This window comes from Struthio camelus, chromosome 6 (genome assembly GCF_040807025.1).
Source record: "Struthio camelus isolate bStrCam1 chromosome 6, bStrCam1.hap1, whole genome shotgun sequence".
Taxonomy (NCBI): Eukaryota; Metazoa; Chordata; class Aves; order Struthioniformes; family Struthionidae; genus Struthio; species Struthio camelus.
The window spans coordinates 28,622,903-28,645,711 of NC_090947.1; the positions used below are offsets into that span (position 1 = coordinate 28,622,903).

The 22,809-nt window shown below is 65.4% G+C and overlaps 3 protein-coding genes across 10 annotated transcripts in view; 2 read left to right on the forward strand and 1 right to left on the reverse strand.

Moving 5' to 3' along the window:
- The first annotated feature begins 321 nt into the window (after positions 1-321).
- On the forward strand, positions 322-6,791 carry LOC104153711 (C-X-C chemokine receptor type 2-like). The gene is made up of 2 exons (XM_009689694.2): positions 322-922; positions 3,368-6,791. Exon 2 carries the CDS (start codon positions 3,373-3,375, stop codon positions 4,447-4,449), a length of 1,077 nt encoding a protein of 358 aa, XP_009687989.2. The 5' UTR covers positions 322-922; positions 3,368-3,372; the 3' UTR covers positions 4,450-6,791.
- Positions 6,792-6,924: 133 nt separating this feature from the next.
- Positions 6,925-14,913, reverse strand: RUFY4 (RUN and FYVE domain containing 4). Its single transcript, XM_068949564.1, has 12 exons — positions 14,840-14,913; positions 14,006-14,105; positions 12,969-13,032; positions 12,285-12,391; positions 11,590-11,715; positions 10,901-11,007; positions 10,606-10,749; positions 9,335-10,436; positions 9,079-9,185; positions 8,198-8,344; positions 7,343-7,474; positions 6,925-7,228 (listed from the first exon to the last, which is right to left on the reverse strand). Exons 3-12 carry the CDS (start codon positions 13,012-13,014, stop codon positions 7,126-7,128), a joined length of 2,121 nt encoding a protein of 706 aa, XP_068805665.1. The 5' UTR covers positions 13,015-13,032; positions 14,006-14,105; positions 14,840-14,913; the 3' UTR covers positions 6,925-7,125.
- Positions 14,914-19,904: 4,991 nt separating this feature from the next.
- TNS1 (tensin 1) overlaps positions 19,905-22,809 on the forward strand; it is an 81,396-nt gene continuing 78,491 nt past the window's right edge. For 3 of the 8 annotated variants that reach the window (XM_068948933.1, XM_068948950.1, XM_068948937.1), the window contains exon 1: positions 19,912-19,989. In XM_068948933.1, coding sequence (XP_068805034.1) covers positions 19,957-19,989 — 33 coding nt within the window. In that variant the 5' untranslated portion in view covers positions 19,912-19,956. Of the gene's footprint in view, positions 19,990-22,809 lie in introns of all 8 variants that reach the window. The other 5 variants (XM_068948946.1, XM_068948949.1, XM_068948944.1 and 2 more) reach the window with 3 other exon arrangements.

Here is a 22,809-nt window from a genome sequence, read left to right on the forward strand (position 1 = left end):
GGGGAAATCTCGACCTGGGCTGTGCTGCCTGCGGTTGGCTCTCTTCCTCCTGGCGGGTGTCCCTGCTCCTGCGGTGTCCTGTCAGCACGGCGGGGTGGGGGGGGAACTCTTCACTCTATCAATGGGGAAACTGAGGCACAGAGCCACATCCTCCTTTTGGCTCACTGACCGGGCCAAATGCTTGCCATGGGGCAGGTGGAGCCTTCGAGGGGCCCTGTGGTCTTGCAGGAAGGCTGTGGCACCCAGGAGGCCCCACATGGAAACCTTGTCCACTCTCTGTGGTGGGCCTATGGGAGCTGGTGGCACCCCCAGGCCGGAGCCGGTGCCTTGGGCCCACGGTGCCAGCACCCACAGGGGAACCACTGCAGGTCAGACGTGATTCCCCTCCAGATGCGGCCACGTGTGATCCACTGCCGGGCGGCTGAGGACGCTGCGGTCCCCAAAGGGCCACCCGCCATGGGCCAGGAGGGCAACGAGAATCTGCTGAACATCCCCCGTCCAAGGGAAGGCGGTCCAGGGAGTTGGGAAAGGGTCACTTCTGGCTGCCACTTCCGCTTCAGGCTGGGCAATGGTTTTGCAACCTCGCTTCCTGCCTGAGTGACATAAAGCAGCCAGAAGAGGAGAGGCACGGGTGGACAGCGCAGGTGAGGGACCTTCTGGCTCTCCTGGTGGGTGCCGAGGAGCTGGAGCGCAGCAAGCCCCCACGGGCCTCGCGTGCCCCCAGCGCTCTGCGCTTCCGCCGAACTCCTCTCTGCAGCCGTTTGGGGGTTTCGTTCGGATTCGCCCCCACCTCAGCCTGCAGCGGAGAGTGAGACCAAGGAGAGGAAGGACTGGCAAAATCCCTGGGGAGCTTCCCGACAAGAACTGGACTGGGAAGGGCAAAAGACTCTAGACTTGGGGGAAGCAGCTAAGGAAGAGACTGGTAAGTCTGCAGGATGCTCAGCTAGAGCCTGAGGTTTTCCTTCGGCTTTGCCAGCCCTGGAGCTCCACGGCTAAGTTTCTGCCTGCCCCCGTGTTTGGAGCAGGGCAGGCAGGGGTGGGGGCACCCACTGTGCCGGGGTGGTCTCCTGCGTCTGACTGGTCCCTGAGAGCTGGGTCGTCTTGCACAGGGGTAGCTGGATACGGTGGGGAAGGAGCTGGCATTGAGGGCGAGCCTGGGGGTCTGTGCCTGGGGCTGATCTCAGCTGGCTCCTCGATGGGGGCAAATCCTTCCCTTCTTTGAGGCTGGGGAGTGCGGGTGCTGCAGGCGAAAGCACCTGCTCCCATTTCCTTTGCATGTGGCGGTGGGCTGGGAGGACATTTCCCCATGCTCCGTCCCTCCTTCCTCCCGCAAAGGGACTTGCTGGGCCAGCTGGTTCACAGGGAGGACTTCCATGGCGGAGGGTTTGGGGAGGAAACTGGGTGCTTCTTGTTCTCCCGAGCTGCCCTGGGCTGGGCTGGGAGCCTGATACCCACGGAGGGGGGTAGAGTAGGGTGAGGAAAATCTGGTCGCCGGAAGAACCGCAGGGATTTTGAGAGGGGAGTCAAAACAAGAAGCCAAAAATACCCCAAGGGGAAGCGTGTCTCTTCTACCCTGAGCACAAGTGTCTGGCTCTGCTCAGTGCCCATGGAGGCTGAGGAGCCTGCAGCAGCCCTGCCTTGGGGACCTTCCCTTTTGGTGCCAGCAATGCCCCAGGCTGCGGCCCACCAGGGAGATGGAGAGAGATCTCCATAGGAGCAGAGCTGGCAGAGCCCGGGGAGGGTTTGTCACTCCATGGGCACTGGTGGGAGCCTGGCTGAGCACTGGTCCAGCTCTGGGCTTCCAGTGCAGAAGAGATTGTGACAAACTGGAGCTGGTCCAGCCACAGGGGTTGGAGCATAGGATGTAAGAGGGAAGATGGAAGGAGCTGGGTATGTCTAGCTGGCAGAAGACAGGGCGAAAGGGGGATCTAATCGCTGTCTTCAGCTGTTTGATGGGGGCTATAGAGAAGACAGAGCCAAGCTCCTGGCAGAGAGGCCCAGCAAAAGGGCAAAGGCACCAGCAGAAGCTGCAGCGGGGAAATCCCCACTGGGCAGAAGGGGAAAGTTGTTCCCAGGGAGAGTGGCTGTGTTCAAACCAGGCCAGCTCAGGGCCCGAGCCAGGGCTCCCAGCTCTGTGGGGCCTCAGCAGCCCCCAAGCAGGTCTGGCAACTCCAAGTACAGATGGGGAGAGGGGGCCAAGAAATGGAAACTGGAGTGAAAAGGAAGCTTCAATCCACAATGGGAGAAAGATGAAACCTTATAGTCTTCAGGGAGGTGGGGATGATGTGCACAGGCCATGTCCTAAATGCCAAAAGACGCAAAAAACCAACTGTCACCTGTGATTTCCCCACTATGGCAGAGCTAAAGGGTGGCAAGTGCTGAGCAGAGGAACAGGAAAACCAGAGATGTGCAATGTTTCCAAAGCCACCTGCAAAGGGCAACATGTTCTTCCATCCCAGGGGTGAAACTTGTCACACAGGGAGAGGACCTGGGGGGAGAAGAAAGGCATGAAATCACCTTCAGACCTTCCAAATTCCACTCCTTCCCTAACACCATGGCTGCAGCATCACTGCTGTGCAGGATGGCAGGAGGGGCAGAGTCAGTGGAGAGATCCTTGAGGGGCTGGGGATGCTGGAGGGATCCAGAGGTACTTGAAGGATGCAGAAATGCCCAAAGAGCTCAGAGGTGCTTGAAGGACCAACACATACCAGAGGGATCCAGGGATGCTCAAGGGCCAAGGTGTCTTCTGGAGGGGACTGAACTCGAGTAGAGGTGCTGCGTTGATGGGAAGCCCCCACCCCAAGATGAGAGGGTCGATCAGAGATGGGGACCCGGGAAGATACATGTGCTAATCAAGGAAACCCTTCTTTTATGGGAGGGGAGAATGAAGGGGGACAGGGAAGAGACAGGGTTGGGGTGAGATTTAGCTGGTCTTTACCTGAGGACTGGCCGGTCCTTGGTGCTGCGCTGTTTCTGGTGTGGGACTGGCATGCAAACATTGTCTGGCCTGGGGGGAACTGGGCTCTTCCTAGCAGCTGCATGGCCCAAAGATCACACTGATTTAGAAGCGTGAAGACGTGGCCTGGGAGGAGATGATGGGTCAGGTTCTGTCCTGGGAGAAAGGCTTGAAGACAGGAGGGAACTGAGCTGCCAGAGGGGCTCTGGGGGTGTTGTACAAGCAGACGCAGAGGTGATAGTGTCCACATGTAGTGCTGTCCTTTACCTGGCACAACATGGACACAGGGCACAGTGGAGCGAGGGAGGAGCACTGCCGGGGCATGGAGATGTTGGAGGACCCAGAGATACTGCCACTTCTGGCTCAGGCCAGGCTCCCACTTTGCACTCATGCTGCCTTTTTTCCTTCCAGGTGAAATGGAGACAATTTCCTTCAACGGGGATCTCTCTGATATCTTCTTACTTTACAACTACACCTATGACTACAGCACTGCCTTGCCTGACACTGCTATCTCCTCCTCCCCATGCCGACCTGATAGCTCTGTCCTCAATAAGTACCTAGTCGTGGTGATCTACTGCCTCGTCTTCCTCCTCAGTGTGGTGGGGAATGGGCTGGTGGTGTTAGTGGTGACCTCCAGCCATACAAACCGCTCCGTCACTGACATCTACCTGCTCAACCTGGCTGTGGCGGACCTGCTTTTCGCCCTCAGCCTGCCACTCTGGGCTGCCTACCGGGCCCATGAGTGGGTTTTCGGCACCGTGATGTGCAAGGCCATCTCTGTGCTACAGGAGGCCAACTTCTACAGTGGCATCCTGCTGCTGGCCTGCATCAGTGTGGACCGCTACCTGGCTATCGTCTATGCTACCCGGGCTGCCACTGAGAAGAGGCACTGGGTTAAGTTTGTCTGCATGGGCATTTGGATCTTCTCCATCCTGCTCTCCCTGCCTGTCCTGCTCTTCCGCGAGGCCTTCCCCTCACCCAGCAATGGCACAGTATGCTATGAGCGCATTGGCGGTGAGGACACGGCCAAGTGGCGGGTGGTGCTGCGGGTCCTCCCGCAGACCTTTGGCTTTGCGGTGCCCCTCCTGGTGATGCTTTTCTGCTACGGCGTCACTGTGCACACCCTCCTCCAGACCAAGAATGCCCAGAAGCAGCGGGCCATGAAGGTCATCCTCGCTGTGGTGCTGGTCTTTCTCATCTGCTGGCTGCCCTACAACATCACCCTGGTGAGCGACACCCTCATGAGGACGCGGGCCATTGCCGAGACGTGCGAGAGGAGGAACAGCATCGACACGGCCCTCTCTGTCACGCAGGTCCTGGGCTTCGCCCACAGCTGCATCAACCCCATCATCTATGCCTTCATCGGGCAGAAGTTTCGCAACAGCTTCCTCAAGATCCTGGCACAGCGCGGCCTCATCAGCAAGGATGCCGTGGCACGCTATGGCCGCAGCTCTTTCGCCTCTTCCTCCGCCAACACCTCCACCACCCTCTGAGCTCTGACGCTCTCCTGGGACCTGAGCTGCCTGGCTTGTAGCAGACCCCGGGACCCTGGCTCTCCCTTCCTGCACACCCCAGCACCCTCGCTCAGACTCTGGGGACATGGCCTTGGGTGCTAGGCACAGCCCTCCAGGGTTCCCTGCTTGTAGATGGGTGTCAAATGGGGCTGTGCTTGCTGCATGTCGGTGATGGGGAGAGTGTGTGGGGATGGGCTATGCGTAAATGTATGTGTGTGCGATGCTGTGCGTATGATCATAAGTTTGCATGCGTGCGACTGTGAGAGTGTGTTGTGTGTGATCATATGTGCACGCAATCATGGTGCAATCATGTATGTGTGGGAGTTTGTGTAGATGTGATTGTGTGAGGCTGTGTATGTGTGTATGTGCACAACTATGTGCATAAGTGAGCGTGCATAAGAGTGTGTGTGACTGAGCAGATGTGTGTGCATGTGACTGTGCATGTGTGTATTTGTGTATATGTGATAGCTGAAATGTGCCCATATGAATGTGTATGTGATTGTGAGTGTGCATGTGAGTGGTATTTTCATATGAGAGCACAATCACGCATGCACGTGTGCACGAGCACTACTGGGTATTCAAAAGTTTGTATGTGCGTTAGTGTGTGCAAATACGTGATCATCTGTGAGTTGATACATATGCGAGTGTGTGTGCATGAGCATGCAAGTGTGTGCACAATTGTGTGTGAAAGTCTATGTGACCGTGAACAGGGGTGTGTTCATGGGAGAGTGCACGATTCTGTGTGTGTGATTGTGTGTACATCAGCGAGTTGGAGGACACGTGACCGTGCACACAGCAGTGAGTTGGGGTGCATGTAGCTGTCCATCAGGCTGCCTGGGACACACAGAGGACAGAGTGGCCGTTGGGCACCATCAGCAGGCCCCGACGGCACAGCGATGGCCGGCGAGCAGTGATGCCACGGTGATGCGTGAGGCTGCCGCTGGAATAGGGACCCCAGCAGGAATAGGGCTTGGGCAGTGAGGGGGTACGAGCCACCTCAGCCTTGTTCCCAGAGAAAAGATGCCCAATGCTGCCCTCTCTCCCCTCACTTTAGGACAGAGCTTGTGACATTGGGGACCCCACGCCAGGGCCATGGGATGCGGACGGTGTTTGTGGCTGACGGCCGTCCAGCAATAAAGCAGCGGATGGGTCTGTCACCCGTGTTTGGCTCCTGTTTGCCATGGGGATCTAGCTGTGTGGGATGGGGGTGGTGGTGCAGGGCACACCTCTGGGGAGCCTCTTGGCCATGATGTTTCTTGGGGGACAATGGGTCCTGGGTTCCCTACCCTAGCAGGCTCCCTCCTTGCTGCCCTGTGTGCTATGCCGAAAAGGCTGGGTTCAACGTGTCCAGACCAGCTCGGCCCCGCGGTGTGTGCTGTAACGCTCCATTTCCAAGCTGGGAAAACGTCATTACCCAAGAGGCAGTTGCAGATGGTTTTGCATCCTGTGCATCCCCAGAGGGGACCCAGCAGCAGGTCTTACCCTCTGTGTCATAGAGCCAGGCCCTGTCCTTTCCTTGGCCCGGGGTCTCCATGACCCGTTAGTCCTGCCTGGGAACAGGGCTGGGGGCGGTCCTGCCACCTCTTTCCCAACACCCATCTGAACCCAAATGACGCAAATCAGGGCAAGATCCCATTGCAGCTGCTCTTTGCCCTCGCTGACGCAGAGCCAGTCCTGTCCCCGATGGGTCAAGATTGCCGGCACCCCTCCTGCCCCCCCAGCACTGCGGTGCCAGGCGGTCGTTGTGCAAAGGGCTGGGAACCTGTCCCTTACACAACCGGGCAGGGGAGGAGGGAGTGTTTCCGTCCCCGCTTGGGCAACTGGGGCTGGCACCGGGGTGCAGCAGAAGGGCTGGAGAGGGGGCTGTGACCCTGCTGGGGTCCTACCTGCCCCCTTCCATGACATGCGTCAGGGTGTCTGTTCCAGTAGGCCCAGGCGTCTCTCCATGGGGGTCCCGTACTGCTCCTCTGTTGTCCCCTGCCCCGGTGTCCTGGGAGTCCTTAACACAGGGGATGTTGGTAGGTGCCTGCAGCACGCTGGGTGGTGAGGTGCTGAGGACAGGGTCATGAAGGTCCTTTGGCACACAGGCACGGAGCCCTCCATCCTTGGGGTTCGGGGCTGGGCGGGGGCAGCAGAGCACCTTGGCAGAGACACGCCATCACCTTTGCATCTGGGAAACCTCTTGCCCAAGCAGTTCCTCGCAGCCCGGCAGGAAGCTGGGGTTGTTGGCTAAGAGCTGTCTCTCCTGCCCGTTGCTGCCTTCCTGCCAGGGCCTCGCGGTAGGGCAGGGGGCAGGCAGGGGCTCAGGCGGGCCTCAGACTGGGCAGCTCTTCCTGACATGATTTTCCCCCAAGGAGGGTTTGGACAGCCCACCTTGGCATCATCCACCTCCTGCACCCCGGCCAGGGATTCGAACCGACGACGACCAGCAGGTGACACGGGAGCCACTGAGTTAGCAGGAGCGGGTTGTTTTCCTCTCCGTGGACCAGCCACGTGAAAGACATGTCTGAAACCCTAAAGAGTGAATGGAAGAACCTGTGCAGCAGGCCCCGGATGCCTGGGTCCCTGGCTCATGTGAGTCCGTGAGGAGGCAGCGAGGGCAGACTGTGGCTAGAGGGGGTGTCCCAGGCATGGCATGACGGACGTGGTCCTGACTCACGTGGCCTGCTGGTGCCTTTGTTGGTAGCAAAGCAGGCAGCAACGACCCTGCTTGCCCACGTCCACAGAGCACGCATGGCACACCTTGTCCTGGCACAACCTGCAGAGAGAGGACAGGCTTGTGAGTGCTAAGGCCATGCCACCCAGTGTTCCCCATCCCCCTGGATGCCCACCCCGCCTACCTCGCTCTCTCCCCCCATGCCCTGGGCCTCACCTGCAGTTGTACCGCCGGGAGAGGAGGCGGAAGTCCTTGTGGCAGCGGGCGCACAGCCCCATGTCACGGGGTGCTGGGCTGGGCATCTGCGGGTCGATACCCTCTGTCTTCTGCCACAGTGCATCCTTCTCCCTGCAGAGAGGGGTCAGGTCAGCTCCGCTTGGGCACGGGGGCAGGCAGAGCCTCTCCGCCCCGCCAACACCCTCAGGAGTGGTGTTACCCCCAAGCTGGACCCCCTGGGTGTACGGGCAAAGGGTGTATGTCTCTCTTGGGCATCTCCCTTTCTGTAGTGGGCAGGGGTTCATGGGAGCTTGGCTGGGTGGGCACAGGCATGCGTGTGTACACACACATGGGAACACCCACACGTGTAGACACTCATGCATATGTGTGCATGCGTGTGTGTGTGTGTGTGTGAACATGAGTCTGATGGCATGCACAGGTCACGCACAGGCAGGAGTGTATGTGTGTGTCTGGTGTGTGTGCCATCTGTTGCACTCACATGTGTTATGTGCTCCCATGCCACAGCCCCTCTTTGGCTGTGCTCTGGTTTACGCGTGTGCAACAGCCCTGGCAAAAATCCACGTGCCCTTTGCTGTAACAGCCCCCTCTATAGCCACTGCCCCCTCACTGCTGGACCAGCAATGGGAGGTCTGGGTGCAAGGCCTGGCACTGAAGACCCAAGGTGGGCACTCAAGTCTCCACTCAGGTCTTCAGGTTGGCTAGTGGGATTTGCCTGGGCTCTAGTGCCCTCCTCTGGGCAAAGGGGCTGGAGAGCATTCATTTGCATACGGCGCAAAGCCTGCCAGCCATGGTCACCACAGAAAGGGTAGGCGCAAGGCTGCCTGGGGCTCTCACCGCAGCAGCTCCAGCAGCCGCCCCTTCATGTCACGGATGAGCTCCTGCTGCCGGGCCTGCTCCTCGCCGCGTGTGGCCTCCCGCTCCATGGCCTCCCGCTGTGCCCGCTGCAGGGCTGATGCCCAGCGCTCCCCGTCCTGCCGTGCCCTGGCACAGAGGGTGGAATGACTGTTCTGAGCCCAGCCCTGGGGTCCTGGGACAGCTGGGGTGGTGGTGGGGAACCCCCCATCCCACAGCCGGCCATCTCTCCATCCATCCCTCCTCCATCTGCTCGCCCATCCGTCCCCTAGTCCATCCATCTCTGCATCCCCACAGCCATCTCACCATCCACTAGTCCATCTGTTTCTGCATCCTCATAGCTATCTCACTATCCATCAGTCCATCGATCCACCCACCCAGCTGTTTTCCAGCCATTCATACACCCTTCTTCACACCCTTCCTTCCATCCCTCTGCCCGTTCATCTACTCTCCATCTACTCACCCTAAGTTCATCTCTCGATTCGTCTGCCCACCCATCTGTCCCTTCATCCATCTACTCACCCCAAATCCATCCCTCCACCCATTCATCCATCCCCATCCATCTGCTCACCCCACATTCATCCCTCTGTCCATCCCTCAATCCCCCACACATCTCCTCACCACAAATTCATCCCTCTGTCCCTCCACCCACCCCTCCATCCCCTCTCATCCATCCGTCCCCAGATCGATCCCTTGCTCTGTCCCTCTGCCAGTGCTCTGCCTCTGCTCCTCATGGGGATGCAGTGGGGCACCCGAGGGCCAAATCTCTCCCAGTCTCCCCCTTCTAGGGCCAACGCTGTGGGGTGAGGGGGCTATGCAGTGGGAGTGGGGGCATGCTGGCAATGGGGGTGCTCCTCGCCTACCTGCCCAGCTGCTCCTCCAGCCGCGCCACCTCCTGCCGCTGGGCCTGGAGCTGCTGCTGGCCCTGCCGGGCCTCCTCCCGGGCCGCGGTGGCCAGGGCGGCCAGGCGCTGCGGGGAGAGGCGCCGGGCTGAGCCAGGGCCCCTGCTGCAGCTCCCCTTCCCCAGTGGTTTTGGGGGGCTCTCACTGGGGGGCTTCTGGGGGTCTTATCGCGCCCACCAGAGACGTGGTTCGGGTGCAGCCCAGCGGCTGGCCGTACCGTCACCATGTCGGCGGCTATGCCGGGGCCCGGCTCTGCCTCGGCCTCTGCCAGCTCCCCCCCGCCGTGCTCCCGGGCCCGCTCCAGCGCCCGCCTCAGCGCCTCCTCCAGGGCGGCCACCTCCTCCCGGGCCGCCGCCAGCCGCCGGGCGCCGTCCGCCGCCGCCTCGCTGGCCTGCTGCTCCAGGGCCTGGCGCTCCTCCGCCGCTGCCCGTAGGGCCGCCCGCAGCCGCCCCTGCTCCTCCCGCTGCTCGGCCGCCGCCGCCTCGCAGGCCTCCAGGCGCGAGGCCAGGGCCGCCTGCTCGGCCAGCGCCTCCGCCAGGCGGGCGGCCCGCGCCTGCGCCGCCTCCTGCCAGCCCCGCGCCTCCTCCGCCGCCAGCGCCAGCGCCCGCTGGGCCTCCTCCAGGGCTCCGCCGGCCGCCTCGGCCCCGCTGCCCGGCGTGACGGCGGCGGCCGCCGCGCTCTCGGCCGCCTGCTCCTGCGGCTCCCGGCCCTCGGCCTCCAAGAGGTGCCGCTGCCGCTCGGCCTCCAGCGCCCGCAGCCGCCCCTCCGCCGCCTCCAGGGCCGCGGTCTGCGCGCGGCACAGGCCAGCCAGCTCGGCGCCGCGCCGCTCCTGCTCCTGGCCGGCCCGCTGCAGGCCGGCGGCGGCCTCTTCCGCCCGCTGCGCCCGCTGCCGCAGCTCGGCCGCCCGGGCGTCCAGCCGCGCCAGCGTCCCGCCAAGGAAAGCGTTGGTCTCCCGCAGCGCCTCGGCCTCCCGGGCCTGCAGCTCGGCCCGCTGGGCGCTGCCTTCCTCCTGCTCCCGGTGCCGCTGCTCCTCCCGCGCCAGCCGCTCCTCCAGCGCCTGAGCCGCCGCCTCCCGCGCCGCCACCTCGGCCCGCAGCCGCTCCGCCAGCGCCTGCAAGGCGGCGTTGGCCCGCCGCAGCTCCTCGGGGCACTCGCCGCCTGCCGGGCCCGGCGGCAGGGAGGTGGGCGCGCGCCCGGGGGATGCGGCGGGCTCCCCGTCCCCGCCGGCCTGGGGTGCTGCGGCGGCGGCGGCATTGCCTGCCTGCGGGGCCGTCTTCTCTGGGCTGCTCGCCGATGCCGGGCCGGGCCGCAGCGGCGTCCTGGAGGGGACGGGGGGCTCAGGGCCGGCCGCGGGCAGGCGTGCGCGGCCACAGGCCCGGGGCTGGCGCAGTTCAAGGCAGGCTGAGTGCGCCGCCGGCGCCGGGTCTGCGCCTGGCCCAGCCCCACGTGCCCCCGGCGGCCCCCGCGACCCGGCGGCCCCAGGCTCACTCGGAGAACATGGGCCAGGCGGTGTCCAGGTCAGCCCTGCGCAGCGCCAGGTGGAAGGCGACGCCGTCCAGCTCGTACAGGCTGCCCAGGATCTCGGCCCGGCCCCGGGGGCTCAGGAAGGGGCTGCGGGCGTAGTACCACTCGCTGCAACCACAAGACAGGCTCACGCACCCCTCCGCAGCCCCTTCTCCAGCCGGGTGCACCGACCACGTCCCCCGCCCTTGTCCCGGGGCAGAGCTGCCCCCGGCCGTGCCGCCCCGGCCTGGCAGGAGCCCCCCGCGCCCCCTGCTCTCACCTGAGGCTCTGGGGGTCGAGGAGGCAGAGCTGCAGCGACTCGGCCAGCTGCCGGTGCACCAGGCAGTAGCGCAGGAAGGCCCGGCCCCGGCCCACGGGGGTCTTCAGCTGGCGGGGGAGAGAGGGTTATCCACCGCGGCCGCGCCAGCCCTCGCCCGCCCGCTGCTGAGCCTCCCCCCTAGTCCACCCATGCAGGGGAGGACGGAGGTCCCCAGGGCTCGGGCTGGGAGCTTTAGGGGGTAGTGGGGAGGCTGGGGGGCAGTGGGGAGGGCAGTGGGGGACACTGCTTATCAGAGAGCAGAAAACCTAGTGCTGGTGGGCAAATCCTCTCCGTGTGGATGAACGTGCACAAGGACATGTGCGTGCACATCCGCAAGCGCCTGCATAAACAAGAATGAGCGCGCACAAGTATAGGCGTGCAAGTGCTTAGGTGCACACACAAGCGTGTGTACAATGTGCCTGCATTTACTTGCACAAATGTGCAAGTGCGCAAGCACCACAAAATTGTGCACAAGCACAAATGCGCTCAAGCCCGTGCCTGCACACAAATACATGTGCAAGTGTGCATGCATGCCTGTACAAGTGTTGCTTGCACAGGTGTGCGTACAACTGTGCATGCATACGCACAAGTGTGTATGTACGCGTTCCCCAGGGCACCCCCGTGAGCCCGCATAGGTGGCCCGTGCCCACCTTGTCCAGCGAGGTGACGAAGCGAACACCCTCGTGTTCCTGCCTGCAGCGCGCCAGGCCCTGGCACAGGAAATCCCAATAGTCTTTCCGCTGCCCAAAGAAGTTCCTCTTCTCCTTGAGGTCGAACTGGCAGAGACATGGGCTTAGCCCCACTGGGAGAGGTTCCCCGTCCCCTCAACCTGTCCCCCAAGGGGCTGGGAGCCAGCCAGCTCTCCTGAGTGCCCAGCAGGCTCCCTGGCGCAGTTGGTCCCCGACTGGGGACAGCCCTGCTACACTGGGGCAGGGGAGAGAAGAGGTGCAGCCCTTGGCTGGTCCTGTGCCTCAGTTTCCCTTTTGTGGCATGAGGAATAACACCACGTTCCAGGTGTGGACGAGGGTGAGGCCCAGGCAGGGTGTCTGCCGGCTGCCAGGGTGCTTGACACTTCCAGGGGCGCCCTGAGCCAGACAACGCCAACGGCGTCCGAGGGTGCCAAGAGATCTGGCTCAGCCCTCCCTGGAGAAACTCTTCCTCCATGTCCCCAAAGCCAGGCAGCGTGAGGGCCTGGCAGTGCCAGGGGCCGTTGCGCCCAGCTCTTCCTGGCTGCCCACCCACCAAACGCCTAGCACAAGTCCCCTCAGCTCTCGGCTGCACCCAGGGGGGAAACTGAGGCAGGGAGGTGGCCGTGGGGCAGGGCTGGGGGCGGGTGCCCGGATACCTGCAGGAGGAACTCCAGCTGGGCGCAGAGGCTGTGCAGCTCGCGGCTCCCGTCCGTCACCGGCATGTCCTTCTCCCGGTAGCTCCGGTTCAGCTCGGCGACGGTCTCTGCGGGGCAGCAAGGCTGAGCTGGCCTGGCCTTGGTGGGCAGCGGGCTCCGTGCCGAACCCCCCCCCCCCCAACCGCCTTGCCCAGGCTCCCAGCCCCGGGGATTTCTGCTGGCAGGTGAAAGAGGAACCCATGGCAGGATGAAAAGGGGGAAGAGGGAGAGCGAGTGGGCACAGGTACCCGCCGGGCTCTGTTCCCTTCTGCCCAGGCGCCCGGGCTGGTCGCAGGGCCAGCAGCGAGGATGGGAGTAGAGCACTGCACCAGGCTTGGCGCTGGTGGGATCTGGGGGGAGCTGCCATCCTTGGCAGTGCCAGCTGAGAGGGGTCCAGGGGTGAGGGGGATTTGGGGCTGCCCCAGGGGGTAGGTCCTGGGATGGCACCCACAGTGGGGACGGGGACTCCCTCCCTGCTGCAGCGCCAGGACACGGGTGACACAGCCCTTCCCTGCCGCCCGTGGGCTGGGTGCAGGGAGGAACGTGGTGCCCGGGTTGCCGGCCTGTGCAGCATGGCCAGGGTGAGATGGTGGGAGGAGAGGGGGCCCGTGCACCCCCAGGCAGGAGACATGCTGGCACACTTACTCTGCAAGTCCTTGATGACACGGTTGAGCTCCCCATCCCCTGCCATGGCTCCTGCCCCAGGGGTCTGTAAAGACAGCGGCACTGATTAGAGGGTGCCAGGCTGGCACTGAGCCTGGCACCCCAAAACCCTGGTTTGGCCTCTCTCTGCCCCAAGGAAAGGGTCTTTCCCCCAGCCCTACCATGGAGCTGCCCTTTCTTAGGGTAAGAAACAGGGTGGGCACAGGGCACCCTTTCTGCCCATCATCCCCCTCCGTAGGTGTGAGGCATGGGGGGCACAGGTGCCCCATCTTATGCTCCCTTAGTTCTCCACGCACCCCATCCCGGACAGGCCAAAACCCCTGCCCGCTGTGCCTTGCCAGGCTTGCCCTGCCCTGCAGCACTGCCCCATTTGTCAGGAGGCTGCTGGGGCTGAGCCCCCAGAGCGTCCCCATCCCTGTCCCTTTTCCTGTCACCCAGGATTCAGGATGTGGGTTTGGGCCAGGGGAAGTGCTGTCTTTGCTTCTGCTCTCGCTTCCCGTGCTCTCGCTATGAACAGCCTGGGAAGCACCGAGGGAGGCTGGGGAGGGGGGCACAGAGCCCCCCAGCATGCAAACCCCCCCAAACCAAGCTGCAGCCCCAGGCAGAGAGCACGTCCAGGGCCTGTCACCACAGGCAGTGGGTGGGTGGCGGGGGGAGCGTGCGTGTGTGTGCACGGCTGGGTGCGGGTGTGCACGCTCCCAGGAGCCGCGTGAGCACTTGTGCACAAGCGTGCCTCAGCGTGTGCGAATGCCCTGTGCCCCGATCTCCCCCCAGCCCTTGCTGCCCCCAGTGTCCCCCTCCCCTTGGCACTGCCTCCAGTGCCACCCCACCAGCGCACAGCAGTGCCTGGGGCAGATCCTGGCACTCAACCTCACCGGGGAAGGGTGGCCTAGTGGCATCTGGGCCTCCGGACACCTGGGTTTCTGCTTTTGCACCCTTGGGTGACCTTGGATACCCAACTCCCCATGTGCCCACCCTGTCCCGTGCCTCACTTTTCCTTGGGAAGAGGTGCCACTTACTTGTGCCCGCTCAGCCGTGGGGTGCCCCGAGCTGCTTGCTGTGTCCCTGTCGGATCCCTGCTTGTCCCCGTGCTGTGCCTGGCTGCTTCTCCTTTTGTACCTTGGCCAGGAGGAAGTGCGCGGGACTGGGGCGGCAGGATTCCCCCCCACCGCATCAGGCCCCACGGCTCTGCCCACCAGCACCCGGCCCCTGTTTTGGGGGGCTGGGCAGTGCTGGAGGCTCAGCCAGACCCCTCTGCCCAGGCACCCCGTACAGCCCCTGGGGGGCTGGGGTAGGGGACAGCAGGGTCCCAGACCTGGGGGTCCCTAATGCCCTCTCCTGGGGGGAAACCTGGCTTAGGAATGCTTTGTGGGACCCCCAGATTTTGGGGGGATCTACGCAGCTGGGAACAGCCAGCAGCACCCCCAAGGCACCAGCAGTCCTCTGGCACTGAGACCCCCCGCCTTGGGGAATAGCCCCCCTGGGCACCAGCCCTCCCCTGCAAGGTAAACAGCCCAGCCTGGGTGTCTGCCCCCCAGATAGCTGTGCCCAGAGCCAGGGGCGCAAACTCATCCTCAGAGACCCTGGGAAAGGCCCCCTCTTGCCCAGGAGCCCCAGGGTGCCCCTCTGTGCCTGTCCCCCTCAGCCGTGCCGGTCCTGCCCTGCAGGCGCCTGGGGGGGACCCACTCCCAGCAGTCCGGGGGGGGCGATGCCAGCTTAACCTGCAGCACTGAGCACGGGGACCCAGTGCCATCCCGCTCCCCGCTGCCAGCTTGGCGAACGCCCCCAGCAGTGCCTGGCTGCCCCCGGGACCCGGCCACCCCCCTCCCCTCTGCAGCACCCGCTGCCCCTACCTGCGGCGCCCCGGGAGCCTGCCCGGCCGGGGGCTCCCGCCACCCCCCGCTGAGGCCTCTGCTCGGCACCAAAGTGAAAGTAGGAAGTGGTGCCTAGCTGGGGCCTTGGCGTCCCCGCACCCTCCTGGCTCCCGGCATGGGCCACCGGCTCCAGGGAGGGTGTTGGAGCCATGGGGTGCCCCATAACAACACGGGGACAAGGGGGGGGCTGGTGGCAGTGCCCAGAGTGACCCCTGGGCAGCACTCAGCTGGCATGGGGCTGAGCAGGTGCCCGCGTGCCGCCGCCTGTGCACACGTGTGTGCGTGCCCGTGCTTATACCCACATGCTAACATCATGTGTCCGGAGCCAGACATCCTGGTGGCAGGACTGCGTCTCCGTTGGAGAGCCGTGCCCCTGCCCACCCCTCGCCAGTGCCCGTGCCCCTGGGCCCTGGCCCCTGGGCACCTTGGCACCAGAAAGGGGGGACCTGGAGACCCCCGTTTCACGCCCCAGCCAAGGGCGAGGGAGGGAGGGCCGGGGGGGCCGGGGGGAGGAGACGCCCGCCTGTCCTTGGCGCGGGTGCAATTCAATTAGCCAGCCCTGGCCCGCGTTCAGCGCAGCCAATAAAGCTAATGGCCCTGCGCAGGCCTGGCGCTGCCTGGCGAGGGGGGGTCCCGGCTGCGGGGGCCATCTGCTAATTAAATTGCAGGGGAGGGGGGCGGCCGAGCCAGCGGTGACGTCACCTGCCTGGTGCTCGGGGAGGGGGCCGTGCCCTGGCACCCATGCGCCCCACGGCCCTCTGCCCACCCTGGGGCGCTGGGCATGGCTGCGGGGGGCTGCAGCAGGCAGGGGACCCCCGGGCAGGGCGCTCCCCTATACCGCTGTGCAGTACGAGGGGGCCGCTGTGGAAGCCCCCCTCCTGCCTGCCTGGCCCCCGCGCACCCCTCCACCCTGGCGTCCCCTCCCTGGCGCTGCAGCAGATTCGGAGCCTTCCCGGGGGGGCAGGATCGGGCAAATGTCACTAGCAAAGCGCCCCGGCCTGGCCCACGCTCCGCACCCGCAGCCGCCCGGGGGACAGACCCTGCCTTGGGGTCACGGGGTACCACGGCCCCGTCCTGCCGGCGTCGCCCAGCGCCCGGCGCGGCCCGTCCTGGGGGCTCCCGTCGGCACCCCCTGGAGGTGACGCTGGCCCCAGGGGTGCAGAGGGAGAGTCGCGTCGCTGCTGCGGCAGTGAGGGGGTGTGAGGGGTGCCTCCCCCCCGCCCCGTGCGAGCTCCCGTGCAGGGGCAGCGGGTGGCGAGGGCCGTCCCTGGGGCACCCTGCGGTGAGGAGCTGCCCTGGGTAACGCCGTGCACGGCGCTGCGTCGGGGCCCGCTGCCTTGGGGAGGGGACCCAGCCGTGGGGGGGATCTTTTGGCCCGGGTGAGGAGGGGGCATCCTCGAATCCCCTCTCAGGCACCTGGGGAGGGGCCAGGCATGGCTGGGGTGCCGTGGGGTGAATCCTGCAAGGAGGGGAAGGGAAGTGCCCCATGTGCAGGCACTGCCATTGGGGGGGCATGGGGGGGGGGCTCAAGGGGAAACTGAGGCAGAGCTGGGGGGGGGGGTCACTGGCTGAGCTGTGCTAGATCCTAGGTGCCTGGGCTCCTCCACCCCCAAAACAAGAGAGGGCTTGGGGGGGGGCTGTTAGCATGCACCCCACCTTGGGGAGCACGCGTGTACGAGGTGGGCAGGCACCGGCGTGTGAGCCTGATGGGTGCTGAGACCCTGGTGAGCTGAGGAGGAGGAGGAGGAGAAGGAGGAGGAAGAGGGGGAGGAGGAGGCGGAGGGGGAGCGTGGCGGAGCTGGCTCCCACCCAGGCACTGCAGGACATGGGCGGGCACGGTGCTCCCTGCCTGGAGCCGCCAGCACGCAGGCGACGCTGGGGGACCGGGGGGGACCCGGCCCGGTGGGACCGCAGCCCCCAGGCCCATTGCTGCACGGCAGGGTGCCTGCCCCCGGGCACATCCCGGGCACGTCCCAGGCACCGGAGCCCCTTGCGCCTGGGGGACGCGGCCGGGTTTGGCTATTGCCCCCGAAGCGTGCCTGCAGCAGAGGTCGGCTCTCGTGCCCCCCTGGCTGGGTGCCCCTCGGGCGAGGGCCACCATGACCCGTCTGAGCTGGTGCTTTGCCACCCTGGTGCGCTGGGGGAAACACTTCTTGTCCTGCCTGCTGCCCCTCCGCGGCTGCCAGCGTCGGGAGGTAAGCAGGCGCTGCTGGGCTGGGGGTGCCCGGGCTGGGGGTCCGGGAGCACATGGGGGTGCAGAGCTGGGGCTGGGACTGGGGGGTGCACGGGGAGGGGGGTGCGGGCTGGTGCTGCCCCTGCCTGCTGCGGGCATGGGGGGGTTAAACCATGCAGGTGCGTGCCCGGTGCACGGGCATGTCCTTTTTCCCTCCGTGTGCCCTCGCCAGCATGGCACCGTGACCCGCCTCGGTACCCCACCGTGTCCCTGCAGTGCCTGCCTGGAGGGATCTGCTGGGATCTGCTCACGGTGCCCCATGCAAAGGGATCCGCCGGGATCCCAGTGTGGGGAGATCCCTGCGTCCGTAAGCACCCAGCACGGGGATCCTTGTGCCCACACAGCACTGGCGTGGGGGACCCCTGCGCCCGTCAGTGCCTGGCACAGGGACCCGTCATCTGTGCTGCGGGGAAACTGAGGCAGGGAGGGGAACGGCTCCAGGGTGGTCACAGCACTCGAGCCTCGACTGGTCCCATTGCAGCACCGTCACTGGTTTCCTTAACCTTTCGCAAGACCGGCGGGCTGGCGTGTGCCGCTCCGGCTGGCTCCATCGCTCCTGTGAGACTGTGCCAACAAAGCGGGCACCAAAGCTGCTGTGAGGCAGCGCCTGGGGGACTGTCACTGCGTGTCAGTGACAGGCCAGCGTCGCGCCAGGGCAGGGAGCTGGCCTGGAGGGAGATGCCCCTGGGTGTGTGGGGACCCCAGAGCGTGCAGGGGACACAGGGCGGGCAGCCGCTGCGAGCTCCCGGGGGCCCACGTGGGTGCTCGTGGCTGGGGGGTGGCACCGGCGGGCCCCATGTGGGCACTGGGACTGTGGGTCCCGTCGTCCCCGTGCGCGCCCGGGGATGTGCGTCCGTGCGTCCCTGATGCGTGCGTGCAAACAGGGGTTCACCGGGGAGGTGTAATGCACACGTGTGCTTCTGCCCCTGGTGGGGGGGGGGTGCAGGTGTGTGTAGGGGTGTGTGTGTATGTCCATTAGGATGTATACGCGTGTCTGTGCGTAGCATCATCGGGGTTTTCCCCTGCTAGGAGCTGCTGCAGGGGTGCCCCCGTCCCTTCCCTCGCCTGAGCGTGTGCTGTGTGTGCGCGAGGGGTGTGTGCGTGCGTGTGCGTGCGTGTGCCACGCACGAGCTTGGCCTGGGTAGGGTGTGTGCGCGCACACACGCGGGTGCCCACGCCAGGGCCTGCGTGTGCGGGTGCAGCGTGGCTGGTGTGCGTGGTGCACACGTCTCTGTGCAAGCGTGCTCCCCGGCACGCACGCAGGGCGTGCGCAATGCGTGCGTGTGCACTGTGTGCGTGTGCACCCTGTGCGCCCAAGGACAGCGTGGGGACATCCCTGTGGGAAGCAGGTGTGGGTGGCACGGCTCTGCCCGTGCCATGGGCAGGGGACACAGTGACCCTAGCGGGGAGGGGTGGAGGACTTCTGCCACCCGTGGCCCTGCGCTGGGGCATCCCTCCTGCATGGCGGGGCACAAGGAGACGGGGTACATGCCTGAACCAGTGGTACCCATGGAGAGGGGCTCCCTGTGCTAAGTGCCCCCCTCTGTGCCTCCCGATGAGCTAATGAGCCCTAAATCCTGCTAACGGGTAGTGCCCCCATGCCCGCCCCATCCCTGTCCCATGACCCTTGTCCCTGCCCTTCTGAGCCGCCCAGACTTGTCACAGCAGTGAATGGGACAGAGTGATTTATGGGGGGGTGGGGACACCCCTCGTCACCGGGGCCTCAGCTTTCATTCATGGGCAGTAACGAGGCTGATTAATGAGGGCTGTAAAGATGGGGGGTGCATGGATGAGCTCTCTGCCCCTGCCCAGCACTTGGGTGCACCCATGTGTTGGGGACAGCACGCAGAATGCAGATGGGGAAACTGAGGCACGAGGCAGGGGGAGGGGGTTACAGCGCCCACGGCCCCGTCGTGCCCATGACTCCAAGTAAGCCGCAGCTCGTCCTGCCTGCGCCTTCGTCCTCCCCCACCATGTGCCCCCACCCTGACTCACACCCTCGTGGTTACAGGGAGCTGAGCACAAGTTTCCAGGCTGGAGCCCGTCGTTCCTGGCCGCCTCCGCTCAGGGCTGGAGGGGGGGGGCACAGTGCCACTCAGCCAAACCCCCCCAGGAAGGGCTGCCAAATCCACCCAATCCCTCCCATGATGTTTGAGGGCTGCCAACTCCTCCCTCCCCCCCCCCCCCCCCAGCTTGGAGGTTGTTCCCCCTTGCTGAGGCCCCCCAGCTCGGCCCATGAATGTCCTTGGGATCGGGCTGATTCCTCCCCGTCTCTCAGTTTCTCATCCCAGGGGTGGGACCTGGGGACCACCCAGGGGACAGCAGGGCCCTCCCTGGCCGTCTGCTCTTGGGGCCCGGGGCCGGGGGGACAGGATGGGACACTTTCCTGCAGGACCCTAGAGAGGAGGAGAGCAGGATGAGGGAAGGGGGTGGCTGGGGGACGTGGGTGGCGAGGTGCCCCCCGGGTCAGGCCGCGTCGGCGCGAGCAGAGGAAATGAATCCCAAATGTTGGGGTGGGGGGGAGGAGGCAGGGACACACCACAGCTCCCGGGCAGCGGGCCCAGTCCCACAGCCCCTCGGCGGGGGGGGGGGTCCTGCCGGCCCCCCAATACCCCCCGGGGCACCTTGGCCAGCGGGTGCTGCGGAGGAGGGGCTTTATCCGGGGAGGGGACAATGTTCCCCTTCTGGCTCCAGCTGGAGCAGGCGCTTGGGTGACTGGTCCCAGTGGCGTGCCGGGGGCGGGCGCGGGGGGCGGGCCGGGGGCCGGGGGGGGCCGGGCGGAGCGAGCGCCGCCGGGGCCGGGGCCGGGGCTGCGGGAGCTGCCGCGGGGCTCGGCGGCCGCCGGGGCCGCGCCGCGGGCAGCATGACCGGGCTCTGCCTCTCCTGCCTGCTCTGGGTACGGCCCCGCTCCGGCTCCGCGGGCACCGGCGGGCACCGGGGGGAGCGGGGGGCGGCCCGCGCCGGGGGGAGCGGACCCGCGGCGGGAGGCGGGCGGCTGTATGGGGGTCGGGGGGCTGCAGCAGGACCGGCCCCGGGACCGCGGGGGAACCAGCGAGGTTCGCACCGGCACCGGGTCCGGCACCGGCACCGGGCGGAGACCGGCAGGGATGGCCCAGCGCCGCGGTGGAGCTGGGGGGGACACACCAGGGAGGGGTCACCCGGGCCGGGAGCAGGGGGGCACCGGATAGCGGGGGGGGGCCGCACCGGGACTGAGAGCGGGACGGCTGCGGCGGTGAGCGCCGGCTCGGGGATCCGCGAAACGGGCACCGGGACCCGGTGAGGTGCGGGAGTGGGGCACCGGGCTGCCGCGGGAGGGGGGGCTACGGTGCTGGGGGGGGGAGCCCGGGGCCGATCCCCCATTGCCTACAGCCTGGGGCACCGGCTGGGGGACCCTCGACCCGCCCCCCCCCCCGGAGCTGAGGCTCTGCTGTCCCATTGCAGGGACTGGGGGAGGATCCGGTTTGTGCTGGGGTTCCAGTGCTGTAGGGATGCTGCAGGGGCCCTGCACCCCTGCACTGGGCTGTGGGGCACAGCTGGGTGCAAGGTGCTGTCCCACAGTGCGCCCAAGGCCACCCATCCGGACAGGACCTAAGCGTCCTGGCACCCCCCCCCCATCCGACCCAGCTTTGCAGCCTCAGCAGAACTGGGCAGGGAAGCCAGGTGTCCTCGTTGCCCGGAGGGAGCCAGACCCCTCCGCTGCACCTCTCTGCAGTGCTGGGCAGTGAACCGGGCAGGCCGGGCTCCTTCATGAGTCTGGCATCCCTCCCTGGTGCCTCTTCCAGCCCAGGACACCTGGGTGCCCTTCCAGGCTCCTTGTGTTGGGAGGCCCATGGCCAGGGATACCCATGCCCCCCTCTGTCTGCGCCGTGGGGGCCAGCCCTTGGTAGCGGGTGCCCGTGGTTCTGCAGGTGGCATCCCCAAGTGGTCCCCTGCCCCCTCACATCCCCCAGCAATTCCTGGTCCTGCCCTGGGGCGGGGAGGCTGACTGGCATCCTGCCAGTATGGAAGTGGGATGTGGTTGTTTCATAGGATCGGCTCGCTCCCCGGCTGCACCCTGCCAAGTGGCACAGGGGGGATGGCACTGGGGGTGGGCACGGTGCCCCCCGGGGAGCGGAGAGGCAGGAGCATAAAACTGCGTCCTAGGCATCTCTGTCAGCAGCCGCCTGGCACAGGGATGGTGTTGGCACCGTGACAAGCTCAGGGGGCTCTGTGGGGTGGGAATGGGGGGGGGGGGGGCTTTGCTTTCCCAACAAGGCTAATTACTGTTAACGAAGCATGCCAAGGCTGCCGTGTGGGGCCTGCCTGGGGCGTGGTGTGTGCGTGTGCGAGACCCGTCGTCATCCCCGGGCGCCCCCACCCCGCTGCCCTGGGAGCGTGGGCCAAGGCCTCTTCCCGGGGCACCCCACAGCCCTCCAGTGCGTCAACTGCTTTGCATATGCAAACAAGCTCATGGCATCCTTAGCCTTCGCTGTCACCCAGCAACTGCGGCGTGAGAGCCCGTGGCCGGTCACGGCAGACGCCGGAGGCATGCGGCGGGGGCAGGAAGCCGAGGGGATTTGGGCACCGCTGGGGAAACTTTTCCCACGGCTGTGGCCACAATATTGCCTGATGTGAGTCTGTGTGCACACGCGTGTGCATGTGTGTCGCCCTGTGCACATGTTCCTGCTCGCTCGTGGGGCTGTGCGAGGGCCAGGCACTGGCACTGGACCAGTGAGTGACCCCATGAGGAACGGGTGCCCAGGGAAGAGGGGCTTGCACATGCGTGCACTAACCCTTGCAAATGTGCACACAATTATACGTGGATCTACATGTAGGGGCACACACATCTACACACCCACATGCACACACATCTGCTGATTTTGTGGCTGGCAGGAATTTGCACACTCGCACATACTTGCAGGCTCACAGGCACACATAGGCACGCAATGCACTGACTCGTATGCATGGCACACGCATAGCACACGCAGCACCCTCACAACCACTTGTGCGTGGCTCTGGTGTGCGCCCAGCACAGACAGGAATATTTGCATACGTGCATGCGTGTGCATGCCACGTTTGCATCTGTAGCAGCAGGGCCTGGTGCCCCCAACCTCTGCGTCCTCTGTCCAAGTGTGCAGCAGGGAAACTGAGGCAGGAGATGTGATTGGGGTTGCCGTGTGGCACCTGTGTGCTTTGGCACCATCCCACCCAGCTCTCTGCTGCCTGGCGAGGCATCCTAGCCTGGAGGAGAGCAGAAAACCCCAGCATTCAGGGCGAGGGGGAGGCTGCAGGGCCTCTGCTTAATCTCATTAGTCTTGGCATGAAAAGAAGGATTTATGGGCTCTCACGTCTTCATCTGGTTGCGGGTGGGTGGGCACGGCCGGTGCTCTGCCAAAGAATGGACGCCTCTGCTACTTTGCGGGTGCATTATCTGCCCCCCTAAACCCTGCCACAGCCAGGGATGGTGGGGTGGGCAGTGGCTGCTCACAGAGAGGGAAACAGCCCCCGGTGCTGCCTGCTGCTCTGCCAGGATGCCCCATGCCCTTGGCCCTGATGTCCCCTTGGTCATTCTCCTCCTGCCCATACCTGTCCCTGCCAGGCCCTGGCTGACAGGGCTGGCGCCTCTCTGGGCGCTGAGCACCCTCCTGCTGGCCTGCGGCGCTGGGAGCTAGGCGTATCAGCGTACAGATGTGCTTGCATGTGTGCGCAATGTGCACCTGGGTGTGAGCATGCACAT